Genomic DNA, 18,575 nt, shown 5'->3' on the forward strand with positions numbered 1-18,575 from the left:
GTAGAGGATAAATCAGTAGTTTAACGTGGAATTTAACCTATAGACACACTGATTTGTTAATTAGGGACTAGAACAAAAGGGGAAATAATTTAATATTCAAAGCTTTACTTTCTACTTAAGAATTGAAATATTTGATATTTGTGGATAGAAATAGTCTATTTTCATTAAGCACAGCATTTTGAAAACTTGCATTTATATAGAAGTCTTGATTTTTTTGAGTGCTTTATTATTTAAAACTATGGGTAATTCAATATTAATGTGCAGTAAGCTGTGAAGTTCATATTCCTTATATGCTCTTATTTTCCTCTATATTCCAGAAAAGCCTTAGTGAAAGACCCTTCATTCTTTAAATATTCCTACATTATGTTTCAGCTAAATTTCTGACTACTTTTTGAAGTCTATAACAGGGATCCCCAAACTTTTTACACAGGGGGCCAGTTCACTGTCCCTCAGACTGTTGAAGGGCCGGACTATAAAAAAAAAACTATGATGAAATCCCTATGAACACTGCACATGCCTTATTTTAAAGTAAAAAAACAAAACAGGAACAAATATAATATTTAAAATCAAGAACAAGTAAATTTAAATCAACAAACTGACCAGTATTTCAATGGGAACTAGGCTCCTCTCACTGACCACCAATGAAAGAGGTGCCCTTTCCGGAAGTGTGGCGGGGACCGGATAAATGGCCTCAGGGGGCTGCAGTTTGGGGACCCCTGGTCTATAATTTAGTTTCATGAGCAGTGGGACAGTCTTTGTAGCTACTCTAAGAAATAGAGATAGCCTTAACTGCAAAAACTGCTCATTTAGAGTTAACCCCTCTAACCTTAAGGAGAAATAAAGGCCACCTATTTTATTCTTTTTCTTAATTATTCAGAAGTGTTTATAATATATTCATGAATTTAGAATAGAAAGAGTGTTCATTTGGTGGCTTTAAATTTAGTATGAAATTAAAATTATTTAAGATTGATTTTTATTGTATAATATTGAGTAACATTTAATTGTTTTAACAGAAAAGCAGAGCAAATGTTTGGCGAGATGGAAGTCTGGAATGCAATATCGGAACGTGATCGTCTTGAAATCTATGAAGATGTTTTATTCTTTCTTTCAAAAAAAGAAAAGGTATAGTCCGCTCTTATTGGTATTTATAGAAAAAAGATATTTCTTTATTTCTGATTAGTAGTTACTTTATAACATGTCTATATTTGTTGGTTAATCCAGTTTATATGGTGCAGCAGATGTATTTATTATTATAAGTTAGGTTTAAAAATGGATAGCTCCTATAAGTATTGATGTGGACATAGGACAGATTTTCTAATGCTTAAATTGTAATTAATTAGCTGTTTTATACCTACTTTGATAGATACTTCTTAGCTCAGTGTGTTTAAAAAATACTCAGCATTTTTGTTGATAATGCTTTTATTTATTATTCTTTTATAAGAAGGGCAATAAGTAATGGCTTCCACTAAAATATACTTACATATAGTGTTTTAAAATACCTCTTTTGCTTACGATTATTTTATATACATAAATAGTATAATATCTCGTCTTCAAGAGACTTACAGAAATGTATTAACAAAAATTTGATTATAGCTTGAAGTGGTCAAAGACCTTAGCATTTATACATTGTGTACTTTGCAGTAACTTTAGCTTTTGGGAGGTTTTTGGTTTTTTTATTTTCTCAAGTGAGAGGAGAGACTTAGACTCCCACATGCATCCCAACTAGGATCCACCTGGCAACCCCCATCTGGGGCCGATGCTTGAAAATGAGTTATCCTCAGCGCCTCAGGCCAACTGTTAGACCAACTGAGCCATTGGCTGTGAGAGAGGGAGAGAAAGAGAAATAGATGGCTGCTTCTCACATGTGCCCTGACCGGGGATTGAACCCAGATGTCCAGATGCCAGGCTGATGTTCTGTCCACTGAGCAAACCGGCGAGGGCTCAGTAACTTTAGTTTTTTAGACCAAGCTTATAATGCATAGTAGTTGGAAGAGACATTTATTGGGGGGAAAACAGAAACATGTTTTCCAGATTTTGGCTTTAGGATAGAGCTGAAAAAACTGAAGGAATGTACCAAGCCAAGCATTTAGGCAAGAGTACTGAAAGATAAATAATGTTGATATTCAACGTTATTGGGTAACATCTGATATTTGTTCATCATTAGAAACCTTTATTAATTGCAGTTTAAATATCATACTTCCTTTGACCTTCAAAACATGTATTCATACTTTTAGGAGCAAGCAAAGCAGTTGAGAAAGAGAAATTGGGAAGCCTTAAAAAACATCCTTGACAACATGGCTAATGTAACATACTCTACTACTTGGTCTGAAGCCCAGCAGTATCTGATGGATAATCCAACTTTTGCAGAAGATGAGGAATTACAGAGTAAGCATAATGACTAAATGGGGGAAATTATTTTTAAAAGGTTGTCTGGTAGCAAAGAATTTCCACTTTTTTATGAGACCATTTTGTTTTTTCATTTCTGGAAAAGTGTTTTGTTCCAAATAGACAATGTCTTTCTGATTGAATTTTGTGATTTTAGAACAAAAAAAATATTTTTTTAAAACTCTGAAGTTAGCTTTATTAGATAATACCTGAAATAGTTTATTTATCATGGGTCAAACTTGAAATTTTCTTTATGTGACTAGGTAAGAACCAAATTAATTACCACATTTTACTCATGCTGTCTTCTTGAGGTAATGACTTTAGAGGTTTGCAAAATGCAAAAAAAGTATTACTACATTAAGCTTTCCCACATTCTGTTTTACTACCTAGTTGTGTTTTAAATTACAGTTTACTTGATTGCCCCTCTGAATATGATGCTTCAGGAGATTTGGGATAGGGCCTAGAACTCGACACATTAAAAAGCTCCTTGGGTGATTCTGATATTGTTTACACATTTTATCATGATTTTATTTTCATTAGTTGTGTCACACGCATAGCCTTAGTTTCATCCTTGGATGTAGGGTATCTTTTGGTGAGAGCTTTATGGAGTCTTCTTTAAATGTTTCCCATTGAGATGATTACAGGATATATTTGAGTTTAAATACAGATGTTTTAGAAAGGTGATTTTGAAATTTATAGGGAGTTAATACAAATAATTAAACTGCTTTCCTTGCTGATACATTTTTTTTAACTGAAAAAACCTAGACATGGATAAAGAAGATGCGTTAATTTGCTTTGAAGAACACATTAGGGCTTTAGAAAAGGAAGAAGAAGAAGAAAAACAGAAGAGTTTGCTGAGAGAAAGGAGACGACAGCGGAAAAATAGAGAATCTTTTCAGGTATTTAAAACGTGTCTTTTTTCTCATTTACTTTTACCAGGTGATCAATGAGCTTCAACAGTTCTGGAAACAATTTTGAGATGCTTGATGCCAGCTTACTGACATGGGCTTTGAGAAGTATCCATACACATTTAACTTGTTAGAAACCTGTTTTAGTTAGGCGAATATATAGAAGGCTGTAGCAGATTTGGTTTAAGGAGCATACTAACAGACAAGGTTTTACTTGCAAAAGAAATAGGATGAGGGAAGATTGGAAAAACTTGTATGATGAGTCATTAGTATGAGTTGCTTTTCAGGCTCTAAAGAATTGTAGGGAATGCTGTGCTATAATTTGGGGGGTGGGTCATAATTTTAGGATGCTGTACATAGGAGCTGAAATCATATATTCTTTTCACAGGCTATTGCAGTGGTCAGCAAACTGCGGCTCACAAGCCATATGCGGCTCTTTGGCCCCTTGAGTGTGGCTCTTCCACAAAATACATGTGCGTGCGCTACCTCGATAAGGAATGTACCTACCTATATAGTTTAAGTTTAAAAAATTTGGCTCTCAAAAGAAATTTCAGTCATGGTACTGTTGATATTTGGCTCTGTTGACTAATGAGTTTGCCGACCACTAGGCTAGTGATTCATTTTCACCTCAAGTACAACTTTGTACTCCCAGTAATAGAAAATATCATGGACCAATGAATCATAATTATAGCAGTTAGATTAATTGCTTACTGCTTATACATTTTGAATTTAAATCTCTTAATCTTTTTTTTTGCGAGAGAGGCAGGCAGAAAGGGAGAGAGATGACAACTATCAACTTGTAGTTGTATCACTTTAGTTGTTCATTGATTGCTTCTTTGACCAGAATTGGGGTGTGCTTTAACTGAGCCAGGGACCCCCTACTCAAGCCAGTGACCTTAGGCTTCAAGCCAGCAACCTTTAGGCTCAAGGCAGTGACCATAGGATCATGTCAATGATCCTATGCTCAAGCTGGTGATCTTGTACGTAAGCCAGCGACCTCAGGCTTTCAAACCTGGGTCCTCAGCAACCTGGTCAACCCTCTATTCACTGTGTCACCACCTACCGGTCAAACCAAATCTTTTCATTTTTATGATAGTCTTGTATTATATGAATAAGTACTATTTTTTTATGTCCCCTTGTATACATAGATAAGGAAATGATCTGGGAGATGTGAAGTGACTTGCCTAACTAAATTCAGCTACTGAATAGTGGAGACAAAATTTGAATCTATGCAGTCTTAATTATAGGGTCTCTTCCATTAAATACTGTATTAGGCTAAATGCTAAGTTACAGTAGCTTAAACAAGTATGTACATATCTTAAAATAACAGTTGTTTGATATAAGAGTAGGGCACATTACCGTGCTCTAAGGCAGTGGCTCTCAAAACTTAGTGTGCATCAGAATCATCTAGCAGGCTTTTTAAAATACTTGGAACACCATGCCAGAGGTCACTGACCATCTTAAGTGTTACAGCTAATAGCATTATTTCAGTTCTCAGTCCATAAAAACTTACTAGTTAAAACACAAATTTGAAACTTTGTTATAGCTTCAAAACATTAATGTCTGATACAATTAGAAATCACAATTATATCTCCTTATTAGAGTATGGCTTCTTATTTAAAAAAAATACTGTATCCTGTTAAAAACAGAAACACAGCTGGTTAGCCACTGTGGATCTGTTTCCAGTTGTGGTGCTGGCCGCTGTGTCGGGAGTCTGCACGTCTTCCTGGGTTTCCCAGACGAGATTGTACCTAGTAGTGGTAGTGCAGTACAGTGTGACCTAACTTCACATACACGGCCCTAGAACTTAAATTTCCACTCTTTAGGATACCATTGCTTTTTAAAAGACTGATTGTTAAACACAATTTAAAAAATATTTTAGCTGTTTTAAAAAGAACAGTCACACACAAACACACACCAGAACAGCACCCCGTGTCCTCCCAATTAGCTTTACAGGAGAAATATCAGTGAGTTTAAAAACAAATCTCAGTATTGGGTTCAGTTCTCCATCAGGTACACCGAGCTGCTGGATCTGAACTTGGCTGATCTGAGTGAGAATCTGGAACACACTTGGTCTCTCTCCTGGCCGCCACTGTATGTCCCCCCATGGCCCCCAATCCTGAAGAACTGCTGAGTAAATTAAGAGGGAAGCTCTTTTAAATCCAGTGATGTAGAATCTGTTGCTGAGAGTTTAGTCACATGTGCATAACAAAGGAGGATAGAAAACCTAGCTTTTAAACAAGCAGCCTTGTGCCCAGGAAAGAAGAGGAAACTAGATTTTTAAAAGGTCACTTAATATTCTTCTGCAACCATTGATTGAGCTTTAATGTCTCTAGTGATGGAGATTGTGCGATAGTTTAAAGTAAGGAGACCTGTATGATAAAATAATACTATAATAAAAATAAGGAAATATGGGTCAAAATAGAATATACAATGTCAGTACGAGGACTGGAGAATGTGCAGTAGAAATCCTAGTGAAAGGCCACATAGGTCTTTTAGCTAAGCCTAAAATATGGCTTTAAATCAGTTTGGTGTGTCTCTGGCATGAATTCTGATGACTATTGGTATAACTGGTTACCATGTCATTGGCTTTGCTTCAGGTATTCAGCTCAGTATTTTTTCTGTGTCATATTCCTAACAAAAGTATTTAGAACGTCAGTAAAATAAATTAGAAAATTGACATTTAGAATAAAAGATGAATGGAAAGAACATTCTAAGTAATCTTGGTTATGATGATGGCTGTCATTTTATTGACTACTGATTTGCCAGTCAGATAATAGTAAATATCTGTGACATCTCTGACAGTATTTGAATTTATATCAGGAGTGAAAAGGAATGGTTAGGGGATTTAAAGGAGAACCAGGGAAATATGTAGTGTCTCAGAGCCAGAGTGGAGAATTAAGATAGAGCAGTGGTCCTCAAAGCTTGGTACTCTGATGAATAACATCAGAGTCACCCGGAAGTTACAGAAATGCAGATTTTCAAACCTCACACCAGACCTACTGAATTAAATTCAGGAGGTGGGGTCCAACAATCTAGGGCTTTAACCAGTCTTTCAAATGATTCTTTGAGAAACTGTTGTGGTAGAGGAACTCACCAAAAGTAGCAAACGTTAAGAATATGAAATATGACTGAATTCCATAATACTGTTAGGTGTAGCATTTATGGTGTTTAGTGACTGTTGACATAGTAGGGAAAGTTAAAGGGTTGCCAAACAGTTTAAACGTAAGTAGAAGCAAAATCAGATACTTCTTGCAGATATTTTGATGTTAAAGCAAAGTTCAAGTAAGCTCAGAGTTAAGAGAATGGCTTTTCTTGAGTAAGAAAAATTAGAAAGAAGAAGAATGATAGCGGTATCTATCATTAAACAAAATCTTAGAAGGTTTGAAATTTAAGCAAATATGAATAGTTATATTACGAATAATATATAAGGAAACAAAAAGAATGAAGGAGATGAGAGACAAGATGGCGCTGGAGTAGGCAGACATACCAACATCTACCTCCCAGAACCAAAGTGGATTACAAACTAATTTTAAGAACTAGCATCTGGAAAAACCAACTTTGGACTAAACTAAGAGGACTCTTCAACCAAGGAACACTGAAGAAGCCACACCGAGACAGCTCCAGATATATGGAAAAGATTTATATAGTCGGATGGGGATCCTCAAACCCCTCAGCGAGATCTTCTGAGCATGGCTTTTAAGATACCTAGAGGCAGAAAAAGCCCAATAGAGATCAGGGGAACTACCAGCTTTTAGGATACACCCTTAAAGGCTCCAATGCCCCAAAGGGGTCTCATAGGATGCCATCTGGGTCCTGCTTCAATAGTGGAAGGGAAGGTCATTGAGCTAAAGCCTGCCAGGCACAGGGACACTGGAAGGTAGGCTTCCCCCTCACTCCTCTAAGGGAGGGTTCAGTCTCTTCCAGCCCTGCTCCAGCCACCTATGCTCTAACCTTGCCCAGAAAGCTGGGGTTTGCCACTGAAGGCTGAAGGTGCCCAGGGCCGTTGGCCCCATGTACAACACTGTGGACGAGCCTAGGGTATTTCTTCCAAGAAGCAGGTAAACTGATCTCATTTGCACAAGGGCCACTTAACTATGTCTTGCCTGAATAGTCAGGTTTTTTTATTCTTCCCTCAAAGATCTCTGTTGTGGGTGTTGATAGTCCTATTTTCTGCTGCTTTGCTTAATATATAGTGTTTCCTTTATCCCTCCTACCTCAATGCCCCACTCATATTTCAGGCCAGGACCTACTCCTAATTTAGAGCTCTCTTTCCCCCTTTTGCCAACTTCTATTATGAATCTACCTTTGCCACCCAGCTTAGTGTATCCCAAGGTTCTCTTGACCATGCCACAGTTGCAGAGCTCCAGGGAAAGGCAATCTGGTCTCATCTCTCCAGGCAGAGGATAACAGAAGCTCCATCTCCACACACGCTGCAAATGGCTTTTCCAGTCTACCTGAATCATTACCAGCTAGAAGCAGCGGTTATTGGGACTTGGACATGAGCTGCAAAGTATAGAATGGTGACAACAATTCCAGTGCCATGCAGATGTTTCCTGGATATGGACTTTTCCTGGACTCCTGCTCCCTGTGACAGCTCCTGACAGACTGAACTGTGGTTGCATTGCATTTTTCAGGGATTTGACATGGTGATGAGGCCAACTTGGACTTGGTGAACATGTTAAGGACACTACTCTTTTATGTATTCTTGCTGTATTGGCCAAGAGTTTGCTTAAAGGCTTTTAATCACTGTAAAAAAAATAGAAGACTGGATAAAGAAGATGGGGCACATATACACCATGGTATACTATTCAGCTAGAAGAAATGATGACATCGGATCACTTACAGCAGAATGGTGGAATCTTGATAACATGCGGAGTGAAATAAGTGAATCAGAAAGAAACAAGAACTGCAGGACTCCATACATTGGTGGGACATAAAAGCGAGACTAAGAGACATGGACAGGAGTGTGGTGGTTACGGGGGGTGGGGGGTAGGGGGAGGGGAGGGGTACAAAGAAAATTGGATAGAGGGTGACGGAGGACGATCTCTCTTTGGGTGATGGGTATGCAACAGAACTAAATGACAAGAGAACCTGGAAATATTTTCTTTGAATATATGTACCCTGATTTATTGATGTCACCCCATTAAAATAAAAATTTATTTATAAAAAAAAAAAAGGAGATGAGAAAAAATATTAAATTCAGAGGCAGTGAGTGCAAAGGTTGGGAAACCTCCCTTCTAAGGTAAGGAGAAATACCAGGCTCGGCATCTTTGAAGCAACTTACTAGAATGCAATAATAAGTAGGCTCCCTCCATAATGGGGTTAGTAAACAAAAGGATTAAGAACCATACAATTTTAGCATAATGGTTTTCAAACCTGAATTCACATCAGAATCATTTAGTCATCTTTAAAAATAAAATTTAAAATATCTGGCTTTCAGTCCATTTTTTTAAAAAAAAATTCTCAGGTGATTGTAATTTTCACTCAGGTTAGGGATTCACTATTGAAATGGATTCAGTGTCAGGATTCTATGACTGTCAGATCTTAGCCGTCTGGAAGTGAAACAAATATTAACAAAGCAGATATGATGGAATAAAGTAAATTCTAAGATCCTAGAGAGAGCATCATTGAAGATGGTTTCTGAGCTGTTGTAGGGGCTCAAAAGAGGGAACCAGCGAGGAACTTAGGGCACACACAACTGGGATTGTGTTAAGATAAGGATTCCATTCATGATGTAGGGACTGGTAGGAAAAAAAGGACAAAGTTTGAGAAAAGAAGGTTGGTAATATAAGACTGTATTGTGTTTTTTCTTGTTTGGAGAGAAGTGGAGTTGTAGATATCTGGTGTTGAGGACTGTGCTATCCATTAAAAATTTGTGTACTACATTTGTGATTTTAATTTCTTATTAATTTTTAATTACTTTTAGTAATCTTATTTCAGTATATCCAAAATGTTGCTTTAACATGCAATCAGTATTTTTTTAATTTGGCATTTTTTTGGTGATAAATCTTTATAATCATTGTTGAATACACTGATTGCACATCTCAGTTCAGACTAGCTACATTTAATGTACTTAAAAGCTATATTTTACCAATGGCTCCCATATTGAACACTATGTGTTTTGGAATTTTAGAAGAATTTTGGATCAGGTACTATGTCTGAAAACAAAAAGCATATTTTATAGGAAACATGCATACACCTTCTTTAGCATCATCATTTATGATAATATCCAATAATTCGAGTTAACGTTTACCTTTGTATATTTTTTAAACTGGAAATGTTTCATCTTACAGGACAGTAAAACTGAAGCCTGGAAAGATAATGTAGCTTTTCAAAGGTCATTTTCTCTGAAGTACAAAATACTTTTTGCCTAAAAGCAGATTTTACTTTCATCAAGGAGCCAAGTATTCTTTGCACCTACATATTTGCATAACATTGGTAGGAGAGTTTTAAATTTTGCTGTTTTTAACATGTGTTCATGTTATACTAATATCTTTCCAATGTCTTTAGCGATGAATTCAGTATAAAGGATTTTTTGTTGTTAATGGTTTCAAATTTTTTTCCAAGATATTTTTAGACGAACTGCATGAACATGGACAACTGCATTCTATGTCATCTTGGATGGAACTGTATCCAACAATTAGTTCTGACATTAGATTCACTAATATGCTTGGTCAGCCGGGTGAGATTCTTTTCTTTCCTAACTTACAGTTATGATACTAGTTGGAATGGGCCATAGGGGAATGTGGGTTTGTGCTGGGAAATCAGGGAAGGGGGACACTTTATTTTGTTTTATAAACAAAAAAATAATTGCAGCTCTTTGGTTAGAGCTAGCTTTTGACTTTTTTAGTTTTTTCAATAGGATCAACTGCACTTGACCTTTTCAAGTTTTATGTTGAGGATCTTAAAGCACGTTATCATGATGAGAAGAAGATAATAAAAGATATCCTAAAGGTAAATAGTATACTTACTATAAACTGTTAATTTATGGTATATTTTAAGAATTGATTGTGTTTCCTTTCATATGTGTTAACAAGATTTGTGTTTTTTAGGATAAAGGATTTGTAGTTGAAGTAAATACCACATTTGAAGACTTTGTGGCAATAATCAGTTCAACTAAAAGATCGACCACATTAGATGCTGGAAATATTAAATTGGCTTTTAATAGTGTAAGTTACAGTTTTTAATATATTCAGCTAAAAGTACTTCAGTTGTAGGCTACTGGAATAAGGGAGTATGAGTAGGATTTTGAAAGATGTCTCAGAGTAAGGTAAAAGAAAATAATTTAGATAATGGGCTGTTAAGCTTTCTTTGCTCAAGTTAACTGGTATTAGAAATTGGACCTTACCTTATAAATGATGGGAGAATACTTAAGAATAATGAATTCTTGGCCCTGGCCGGTTGGCTCAGTGGTAGAGCGTCGGCCTGGCGTGCGGGGGACCCGGGTTCAATTCCCGGCCAGGGCACATAGGAGAAGCGCCCATTTGCTTCTCCACCCCCACCCCCTCCTTCCTCTCTGTCTCTCTCTTCCCCTCCCACAGCCAAGGCTCCATTGGAGCAAAGATGGCCCGGGCGCTGGGGATGGCTCCTTGGCCTCTGCCCCAGGCGCTAGAGTGGCTCTGGTCGCGGCAGAGCGACGCCCGGGGGGGGGGGGCAGAGCATCACCCCCTGGTGGGCGTGCCGGGTGGATCCCGGTCGGGCACATGCGGGAGTCTGTCTGTCTCTCCCCGTTTCCAGCTTCAGAAAAAAGAAAAAAAAAAGAAGAAAAAAAGAATGAATTCTTTCAATTAACAAAAATTATAGTATTATTGTAACTGACTAAATACAATTTTCTAAAAGTTACTAGAAAAGGCAGAAGCCCGTGAACGTGAAAGAGAAAAAGAGGAGGCTCGAAAGATGAAACGGAAAGAATCTGCATTTAAGAGTATGTTGAAACAAGCTACTCCACCCATAGAATTGGATGCTGTCTGGGAAGATGTATGTGTATTTGTACATTTTTTCTAATGAACTGTTTCCTTTACAATTGAAGATAAAAATACTTTTAGTTCCTTTCATTTTGTAGCCACAAAAATAAACTGGTTATTTATAGAATATATTAAATATATTGAGACTAGATTAAAAGTATAAAGTCAGATATTACTCCTCATTTAGAAATATTTGTTTAAAATGGTGTGGATATTAGAGTAAAGGAAATAATAGACTTTGAGGGGACTGGGCTGTCACAGTTTTAACTTGCTGTTGTTTCCTTTTAGTCATATTGGTATAGTTTTCTTGGTATCAGTATATTTATCAGGTATCCGAATTTTTCAGATCCGGGAGAGATTTGTAAAAGAGCCAGCATTTGAGGACATAACGCTAGAGTCTGAAAGAAAACGAATATTTAAAGATTTTATGCATGTGCTTGAGGTAAGTTTTAAAAAATAGAAACTGGTTTTAAGTGAAACAAACCTTGCATAGGAATATAAAGATTTGTTTATGGATTCTATCCATATTTGTTTCATATTTTTACAATGGTTTAGAAATTCAGCAGTTTAGCAGTCATATTACTGACTAGAAAACCTAAAGAAAGTTTAAAACCTGTTTTCTATCTGCTTGATTAGATTATAAGCATTTATTTCAAATGTTATATTGCATTTTATATATATATATATAAAGTTTAAGGGTTCTGAAAAATAGTAAAATTAGTTTTTTTAGAATAAAAAATGATAAAATTGCAAGTTACTTGGTTGGCTGAATAAGGGTATTTTGAAGATTTCAGATAGGCACTTGTATAATGTAAATATGCTAAATTGACTAGTAATTAAACAACAACATTTGATGCCTGTATAGGCCAGGCACTTTACTAATTGTTTGACAAATATTATATATACAAATGTAATCTTCACAACAACCCTGTGAATAAGTTATAGATGAAGAAACTGAGGCAAAGAGAAATAATTTGCAGGAAGGGATTCTAACACAGCCTGTTTGACTCCAGAATCACTATTTTTAACAAATGTGCTATGCTGCCAAGTATATTGACTAGACAAGCGGATACTTGACAGCAGTCTGAAAGTTGGCACATATTTAGTGTAGGATGGTAGAGTCATTAGGCAGAGCAGGTCACTTCAATGAACTTGACGATTTCATTGTGTTGATTGTTCTGGATGAGGATCGGTGTTGACAAGAGTTTGCCCTGTACCCACACATACTCCTGCTTCCCAACTTCCTGTGGACCTTTTCTACTCAGTGTTTCAGACTCACATTCTCTGTTAACTTGGAGCTTGTAAGAAATGCAGAACCGGCCCTGGCCGATTGGCTCAGCGGTAGAGCATCGGCCTGGCGTGTGGGGGACCCGGGTTTGATTCCCAGCCAGGGCACATAGGAGAAGCGCCCATTTGCTTCTCCACCCCTCCCCCTCCTTCCTCTCTGTCTCTCTCTTCCCCTCCCGCAGCCAAGGCTCCATTGGAGCAAAGATGGCCTGGGTGCTGGGGATGGCTCCTTGGCCTCTGCCCCAGGCGCTAGAGTGGCTCTGGTCGCCCCGGAGGGGCAGAGCTTCGCCCCTGGTGGGCATGCCGGGTGGATCCCGGTCGGGCGCCTGCGGGAGTCTGTCTGTCTCTCCCCGTTTCCAGCTTCAGAAAAAAAAAAAAAAGAAAAAAGAAATGCAGAACCTCAGACTCCATCAGTTGAAATTCTGCATCAAAATCATCATTTTAACAAGATTTTCAGGTGTTAGAATGTAATTTAATTGTCATATTTTTTCCTGGTTGAATTCTTCATCAATATTCTTTCATGGTCTGTGCTGGGGGTAGAGTGGTGAGGCTGTGAATGGAGATAAAGATGGTAGCTTGAGGAAGGGCTGAACCCATGAGAATAAGTTTTGAACCTCAATAATCTGGGCCTTGAGGTAGAAAAGGAAGAGTTAGCATTCAGTGACATAAAAAGAATGAGTCTCCTGAGCTAGATTTTCTATTTCCACTTGTCAACTGAAGCAAACTTTATTTTCAAAGCCAGAGACATATTGGGGGCAAGAGTTTTTACTATATTATTTCCTCTTTCCTACTAGCATGATCATTGTTTTAATGAGAAAATCCAGTGAGAAATACATCATCTTTTATTTCATGTGGCATTAGATTGCCAGTGGATGGATGTCTTAAGTTTGACTAAGGGATGTTCCTTGTGTTTAAAGAAAGTAAATTTTGTATTTATTCTGAGACTAACCTTATTTATTTATTTATTTATTTATTTAGCAAGAAAGAGATGGGAAAGAGAGATGAGAAGTATCAACTCGTGGTTGCATTGCTTTATAGATATTCATTGATTCCTTGTTATACATGTCTTGACCTTGGGGCTTCAGCCAAGCCAGTGACCCCTTGCTCAAGCCAGAGATGTTGGGCTTCAAGCCCAACCTTTGGGGCAAGCCAGCGACCATAGGATCATATTGGTAATCCCATGCTCAAGCCAGCGACCTCAGGGTTTCAAATCTAGAGCGTCCCAGGTCGACGCTCTATCCACTGTGCCACCACCAGTCAGGCGAAAACCAACCTCATTTATTAGTTCAAGGACAGCTCTGAGGTATTCTTTATCTTGGTACTGAGCCATTAGAAAAACCAGGTCTGAATGTAATTATATTACATTGTTTTGAAAGCAGTGTAACTGTTTTTGCAAGTTACACCTTTCTAGAATGTATCAGTTAGTACTAGTAAACCACACCATTCTCATTCCTGCAAAAAGTACTTTATTAGCTATCTAAATGATGGTTAAGAAGGATTAGAAGAGAACATTTCAAGCAAATATAATTCTTTGCACAATTTCAAAGAAGTTATCTTAAACATGCAAAATGGAGTTTTACTCTAAGAACTTATTTGTATAGCTTTTAAAAATTCTTTATGATCTATCCAAAGTAAATGTAAACTTTTGAATACTTTTTTCTTTTGCTCCTGTAGCATGAATGTCAACATCATCATTCAAAGAACAAGAAACATTCTAAAAAATCTAAGAAACACCACAGGAAACGTTCCCGCTCTCGTTCGGTGAGGAAGTTTATTAGATGGCACCATAAGTGTATTGAAACATTTGTTAGCATCATTATAATAAAATTATTTGTATCGTTTAGGGGTCAGACTCAGATGATGACGACAGCCATACAAAGAAGAAAAGACAGAGATCAGAGTCACGTTCTGCTTCAGAACATTCTTCTAGTGCTGAGTCTGGTAAGCGTATCTTTTCACTTGATTACAGTCATTGACACTTGGAAATCTTTAAATTCTGACACTTGTCCTTTTCATGCTGCTTAGAGAGAAGTTACAAGAAGTCAAAAAAACATAAGAAGAAAAGCAAGAAGAGGAGACATAAATCAGTAAACAAGCTTTTAATTTTTACTCGTTTTTTGACCCAACTTCTTCAGTGGCAGTAGAACCTTTTTGTCTAATCCTATGCAGTCCAAATAGTTGGAGAGAGGGGGCACCTAAACTGAACAATTTTATACTTGATCTTTTAAATCTTCAATTAAAATATTTTGGTGAGCTTTGAAAAAAAAGTAAACATACACACCAATGTTATACCCACTCTGGTTTTTAAAAGTAGTCTTAGAGATGAGACACAAGTCTTTGGGTTTTATGTCTGTATTACAGCTATTTTGAGAACCATTTAATCTTAGGTACACCTACGACGCTTTTCAGAACGTAAAGGCCTGTGTGTTACTATATCCCTGTTGAGGGAGGTTTTCTTCATGCCGCTCAGTTGAATTTGTGCATATCTAATGAAGGACTGCTTTTGTGAGCACTGATACTACATTTTAAATAATTTCTGCTGCTCTGAAGCAAAATTGAGGGAAGAATTTTATTATACAGCTATAAACCTAATGTGTGATTGAGCTAATTACAGCATCTTATGTACATAACTGTTTTATTGGGTTTGTAGAAAATGTCTACATTTTTCATAGTAAATCCAATTTTAAGTGTGCCCTTTGTCACTAATTTAGTGATGCTTTTTTAGATGTATATATACTGCTCACAAAAATTAGAGGATATTTCAGAATGAATGTGAAGTGTTAAAATAAGTTCGATTTTTTTTTATTAAACAAGAACATCAAACAAATGACAAGTCAAAAAAAGTTGTTCAGTTATGCAAATGAGATGCAAAACCAACTTTATTTCATTGGTGTAAATTACTATGCAAAAGGCTGAAAGTACTGGAGGATCTGCACGTTCCCTGACCCCCTAATTTTTGTTAGCAGTGTTGCTCTATCAGGAATAGAGCACTCCCTCCAAGAATCTTGGAAATGTTGCAGAATCTTTGAGCTTAAGTATTTAAATTTCACCACTCTGGGTGACACACATACTCTGCCATGCGTGGATTTTTCTAAATATTACCTATATAGGAATTTTTTAAATGTCTTTGTCAAATGCTAACATTTTTTTATTTACACAGGATTCTCCAGAATCAGATGCTGAGCGAGAGAAGGATAAAAAAGAAAAAGACCGGGAAAGCGAAAAAGACAGAACTAGACAAAGATCAGAATCAAAACACAAATCACCTAAGAAAAAGACTGGAAAGGATTCTTCTGTAAGTACTTGGAATTCTTTCATACTTGTATTTTCAAAATGCAGAAATGGAGACTGGTTAAAACTTTCTGATGAAAAATGAGTATTTCTTCTATACCTACTAGCTTAAGTTTCTCCTTCCTTACAGTAGGTTAAATGAAATCCCTGAAGGGAAAGAGGATAAGTGAACTATCCACTTTGCAAAGGTTGTTTCTCATATTAATGCATCATTTTTATTTTTAAAATATTTTCTTGGTTGGTTGCTCGGTGGTTAGAGCATTGACCTGGCCTATGCACATCCTGGGTTTCTTTGTCAGAGTACGCAGGAGAAGTGACCATCTTCTCCCTACTGCCCTCCCCTTCTTTTCCTCTTCCTCTCTGGTAGCCAGTGGCTCAGTTGGTCCTAGCATGGCCCTGGGTGCTGAGGATAGCTCCGTGGAGCGCATTAGCCTCAGCTGCTAAAAATAGCTCAGTACTCGAGTATCTGCCCCAGATGGGGTTTGCCGGGTAGGTCCCAGTTGGGGCTCAATACAGGAGTCTGCCTTACTATCTCCTTTCCTCTAACTTAAAAAGAAACAAAATTTTTTTTCCTTCAGCCTAAGTCTGTGTTACTCATAATTCTTGACTGTTTATACTAAGCATACCTGTTTATAATATAAAACACTTGTAGGACAACTTAAAATCTGCAAGATTAGCAAGGAATATAGTGCCTAGGAAATGATCATCTGGCTTCTATTAAATGGAAACAGGATGTTTCATAATCAGTAGTGTAAGAGGAAGAAAAACTGGTATCTACCATTGTGCCTGATTCATATATTAATGTTAACTAAAAACAATTAGAAATATCATTATAATTTAAGGATCTCCTCTAATATAACTAAGGAATATGTCCATGGTTAGCAACCCACTTACAAGCTTTTGGGAGAGAGGTAGTAAGTCTTTAAACTATCTGTTTCTGTGAAAAAGAATTCATAGAGATTAGGATTCTTTTTCAAAAGTTCATTACTGCTTTACTATTCGAGTACTAATGTGAACTATAACTGTGTTCAATGTCTTTTCAGGGTAACTGGGACACTTCTGGCAGTGAGTTGAGTGAAGGGGAATTGGAAAAGCGCAGAAGGACCCTTTTGGAGCAACTGGATGATGATCAATAAATTATACCAAATATATGTTTACAGTATAATTTAAAGTCTAATTCAGACCAGGGACTCTATTTTAAGTTCAATTGAAAAAACACTGGGTTTTAATTATATCACAGAAAAAAAAGTGCAGTTAAGTATTGTTATTGTGGACTTTATAAAAGCTAAGGAAGTTGAAAATGATTCTGTATCAAGAATCATATTTTCATATGGTCATAACTGTTTTTCTGTGACCCTTTCATAGGGCACTGCAGGATGGATTAAAGGTGGCAATTTACTGATAACTGCAGGTGTCTCTACTTTGTTCTAAAGTCTAAGTCATTAAGGTGATTTGATTTACTTTATGAAAGTTGGATTTTGAAGATATAATAAAACCTTTTTTTGATATTTAGTTGTACAAAGAAAGCACCAGCAACCGATAAAACTGCTTTTTTGTGCACTACCCAGCTGGTTGAAGCTAATCTGATCTTTTCTGGAGAACTCAGAAAGAGGTGTTCTGAATGGAGACCTGGCAGACCTTGACTAGTGGTGCCAGTGAGCACTACTGAATGGAAACCTGGTAGACCCTTAACTGTAGTGGTGCCAGTGAGCACTACTGGAATCAAGCCACCACTATTTTTACAAAACATCTGCATACATTTTAAAATGGCTGTTGTGAGGGCATTACTTTGAGGTGATGTTTTAAAAGTTAACATCAAATCAAATTGTAAATTAGTTTAAATATATTGCCTTAAGGACCTACTAAAGAATGTGCCACCAAACTTTAAGTGATGGTTGCAATATCTTGTCTAAAACAAAAATCAATGTTGACTTAAACATTTCTTTAACAGCTGTCTTTTTTTTTTAATCTGATCTTTCTCTTGCTTTTTTTCATTGAGGAAGTCTTTTACCTTCCCTACTCACTGAGAAGTATTGGCTTCGTGGTACACATTCTAAAGCATTTCTGATTTGAATATTTTTGTACATTTTTATCAATTATTAAACCTTCTCTTCTAGCGTGTACTAGTATTTATTTCTACGTAAACTGCTCAGCTCTAAAAAAACAATCATTTAAAGATAAACTAAATCCCTCATAAGCCAAGTTACTGTCCTTTTTAAATATAATCAGTTCATTTGAAGCCCCTGTATTTGTTTTTGATCTATGAATTTCTACAGAATACTTCAGAGAGGCAATGGTTGGAAGCTAGAATACTTTTTACATGCTAACTTTGAAGGTTAGTAATGTAATTTATACTATATTCCTTCAGTGCAGGATATATATATATATATATTTTACTAGTAAATTTTAGCACATAGTCCAATTTGGTATTATCATAGGGTGTTTTCTGTTTTTGTGGACACTTTGAGTGATCCTATTTCAAGTTGCGATTTAAAAGAACAAAAGCTTTATTTTATTTTTTCTTAATCAGCCTGATGAATTTGAAAAGTGGGACTGACCAGGATGACTTTTTCCCATCCTTGCTCCCTGTTTCCGTTAAGTCTGTCCACTTGAAAGCTTCACAAAAGGGGTGGGCTTGTCTCTGAACTCCCTCCAAGCCATTTTTCTGCTGTGAAATAGACGACTTTGTAGAAAGTAAGAATCATTATTTTTAGAAAATGTGAAGTAATCAAGTCAT

The 18,575-nt window shown here is 36.7% G+C and overlaps 1 protein-coding gene across 2 annotated transcripts in view; it reads left to right on the plus strand.

Annotated features, from left to right (window-relative positions):
* Positions 1-17,954, plus strand: part of PRPF40A (pre-mRNA processing factor 40 homolog A) — a 60,918-nt gene extending 42,964 nt beyond the window's left edge. Inside the window, exons 12-24 of one of the 2 annotated variants that reach the window (XM_066233342.1) lie at positions 1,014-1,122; positions 2,235-2,385; positions 3,151-3,284; positions 9,864-9,978; positions 10,159-10,250; positions 10,349-10,465; positions 11,136-11,273; positions 11,607-11,702; positions 14,222-14,308; positions 14,392-14,488; positions 14,573-14,634; positions 15,708-15,842; positions 16,882-17,954. In XM_066233342.1, the coding sequence (XP_066089439.1) occupies positions 1,014-1,122; positions 2,235-2,385; positions 3,151-3,284; positions 9,864-9,978; positions 10,159-10,250; positions 10,349-10,465; positions 11,136-11,273; positions 11,607-11,702; positions 14,222-14,308; positions 14,392-14,488; positions 14,573-14,634; positions 15,708-15,842; positions 16,882-16,974 (1,426 nt within the window). In that variant the 3' untranslated portion in view covers positions 16,975-17,954. Of the gene's footprint in view, positions 1-1,013; positions 1,123-2,234; positions 2,386-3,150; positions 3,285-9,863; positions 9,979-10,146; positions 10,251-10,348; positions 10,466-11,135; positions 11,274-11,606; positions 11,703-14,221; positions 14,309-14,391; positions 14,489-14,572; positions 14,635-15,707; positions 15,843-16,881 lie in introns of both variants that reach the window. The other variant, XM_066233341.1, reaches the window with a different exon arrangement.
* Positions 17,955-18,575: the final 621 nt, after the last annotated feature.

The sequence above is a fragment of the Saccopteryx bilineata genome, chromosome 5 (genome assembly GCF_036850765.1).
Source record: "Saccopteryx bilineata isolate mSacBil1 chromosome 5, mSacBil1_pri_phased_curated, whole genome shotgun sequence".
Lineage (NCBI taxonomy): Eukaryota > Metazoa > Chordata > Mammalia > Chiroptera > Emballonuridae > Saccopteryx > Saccopteryx bilineata.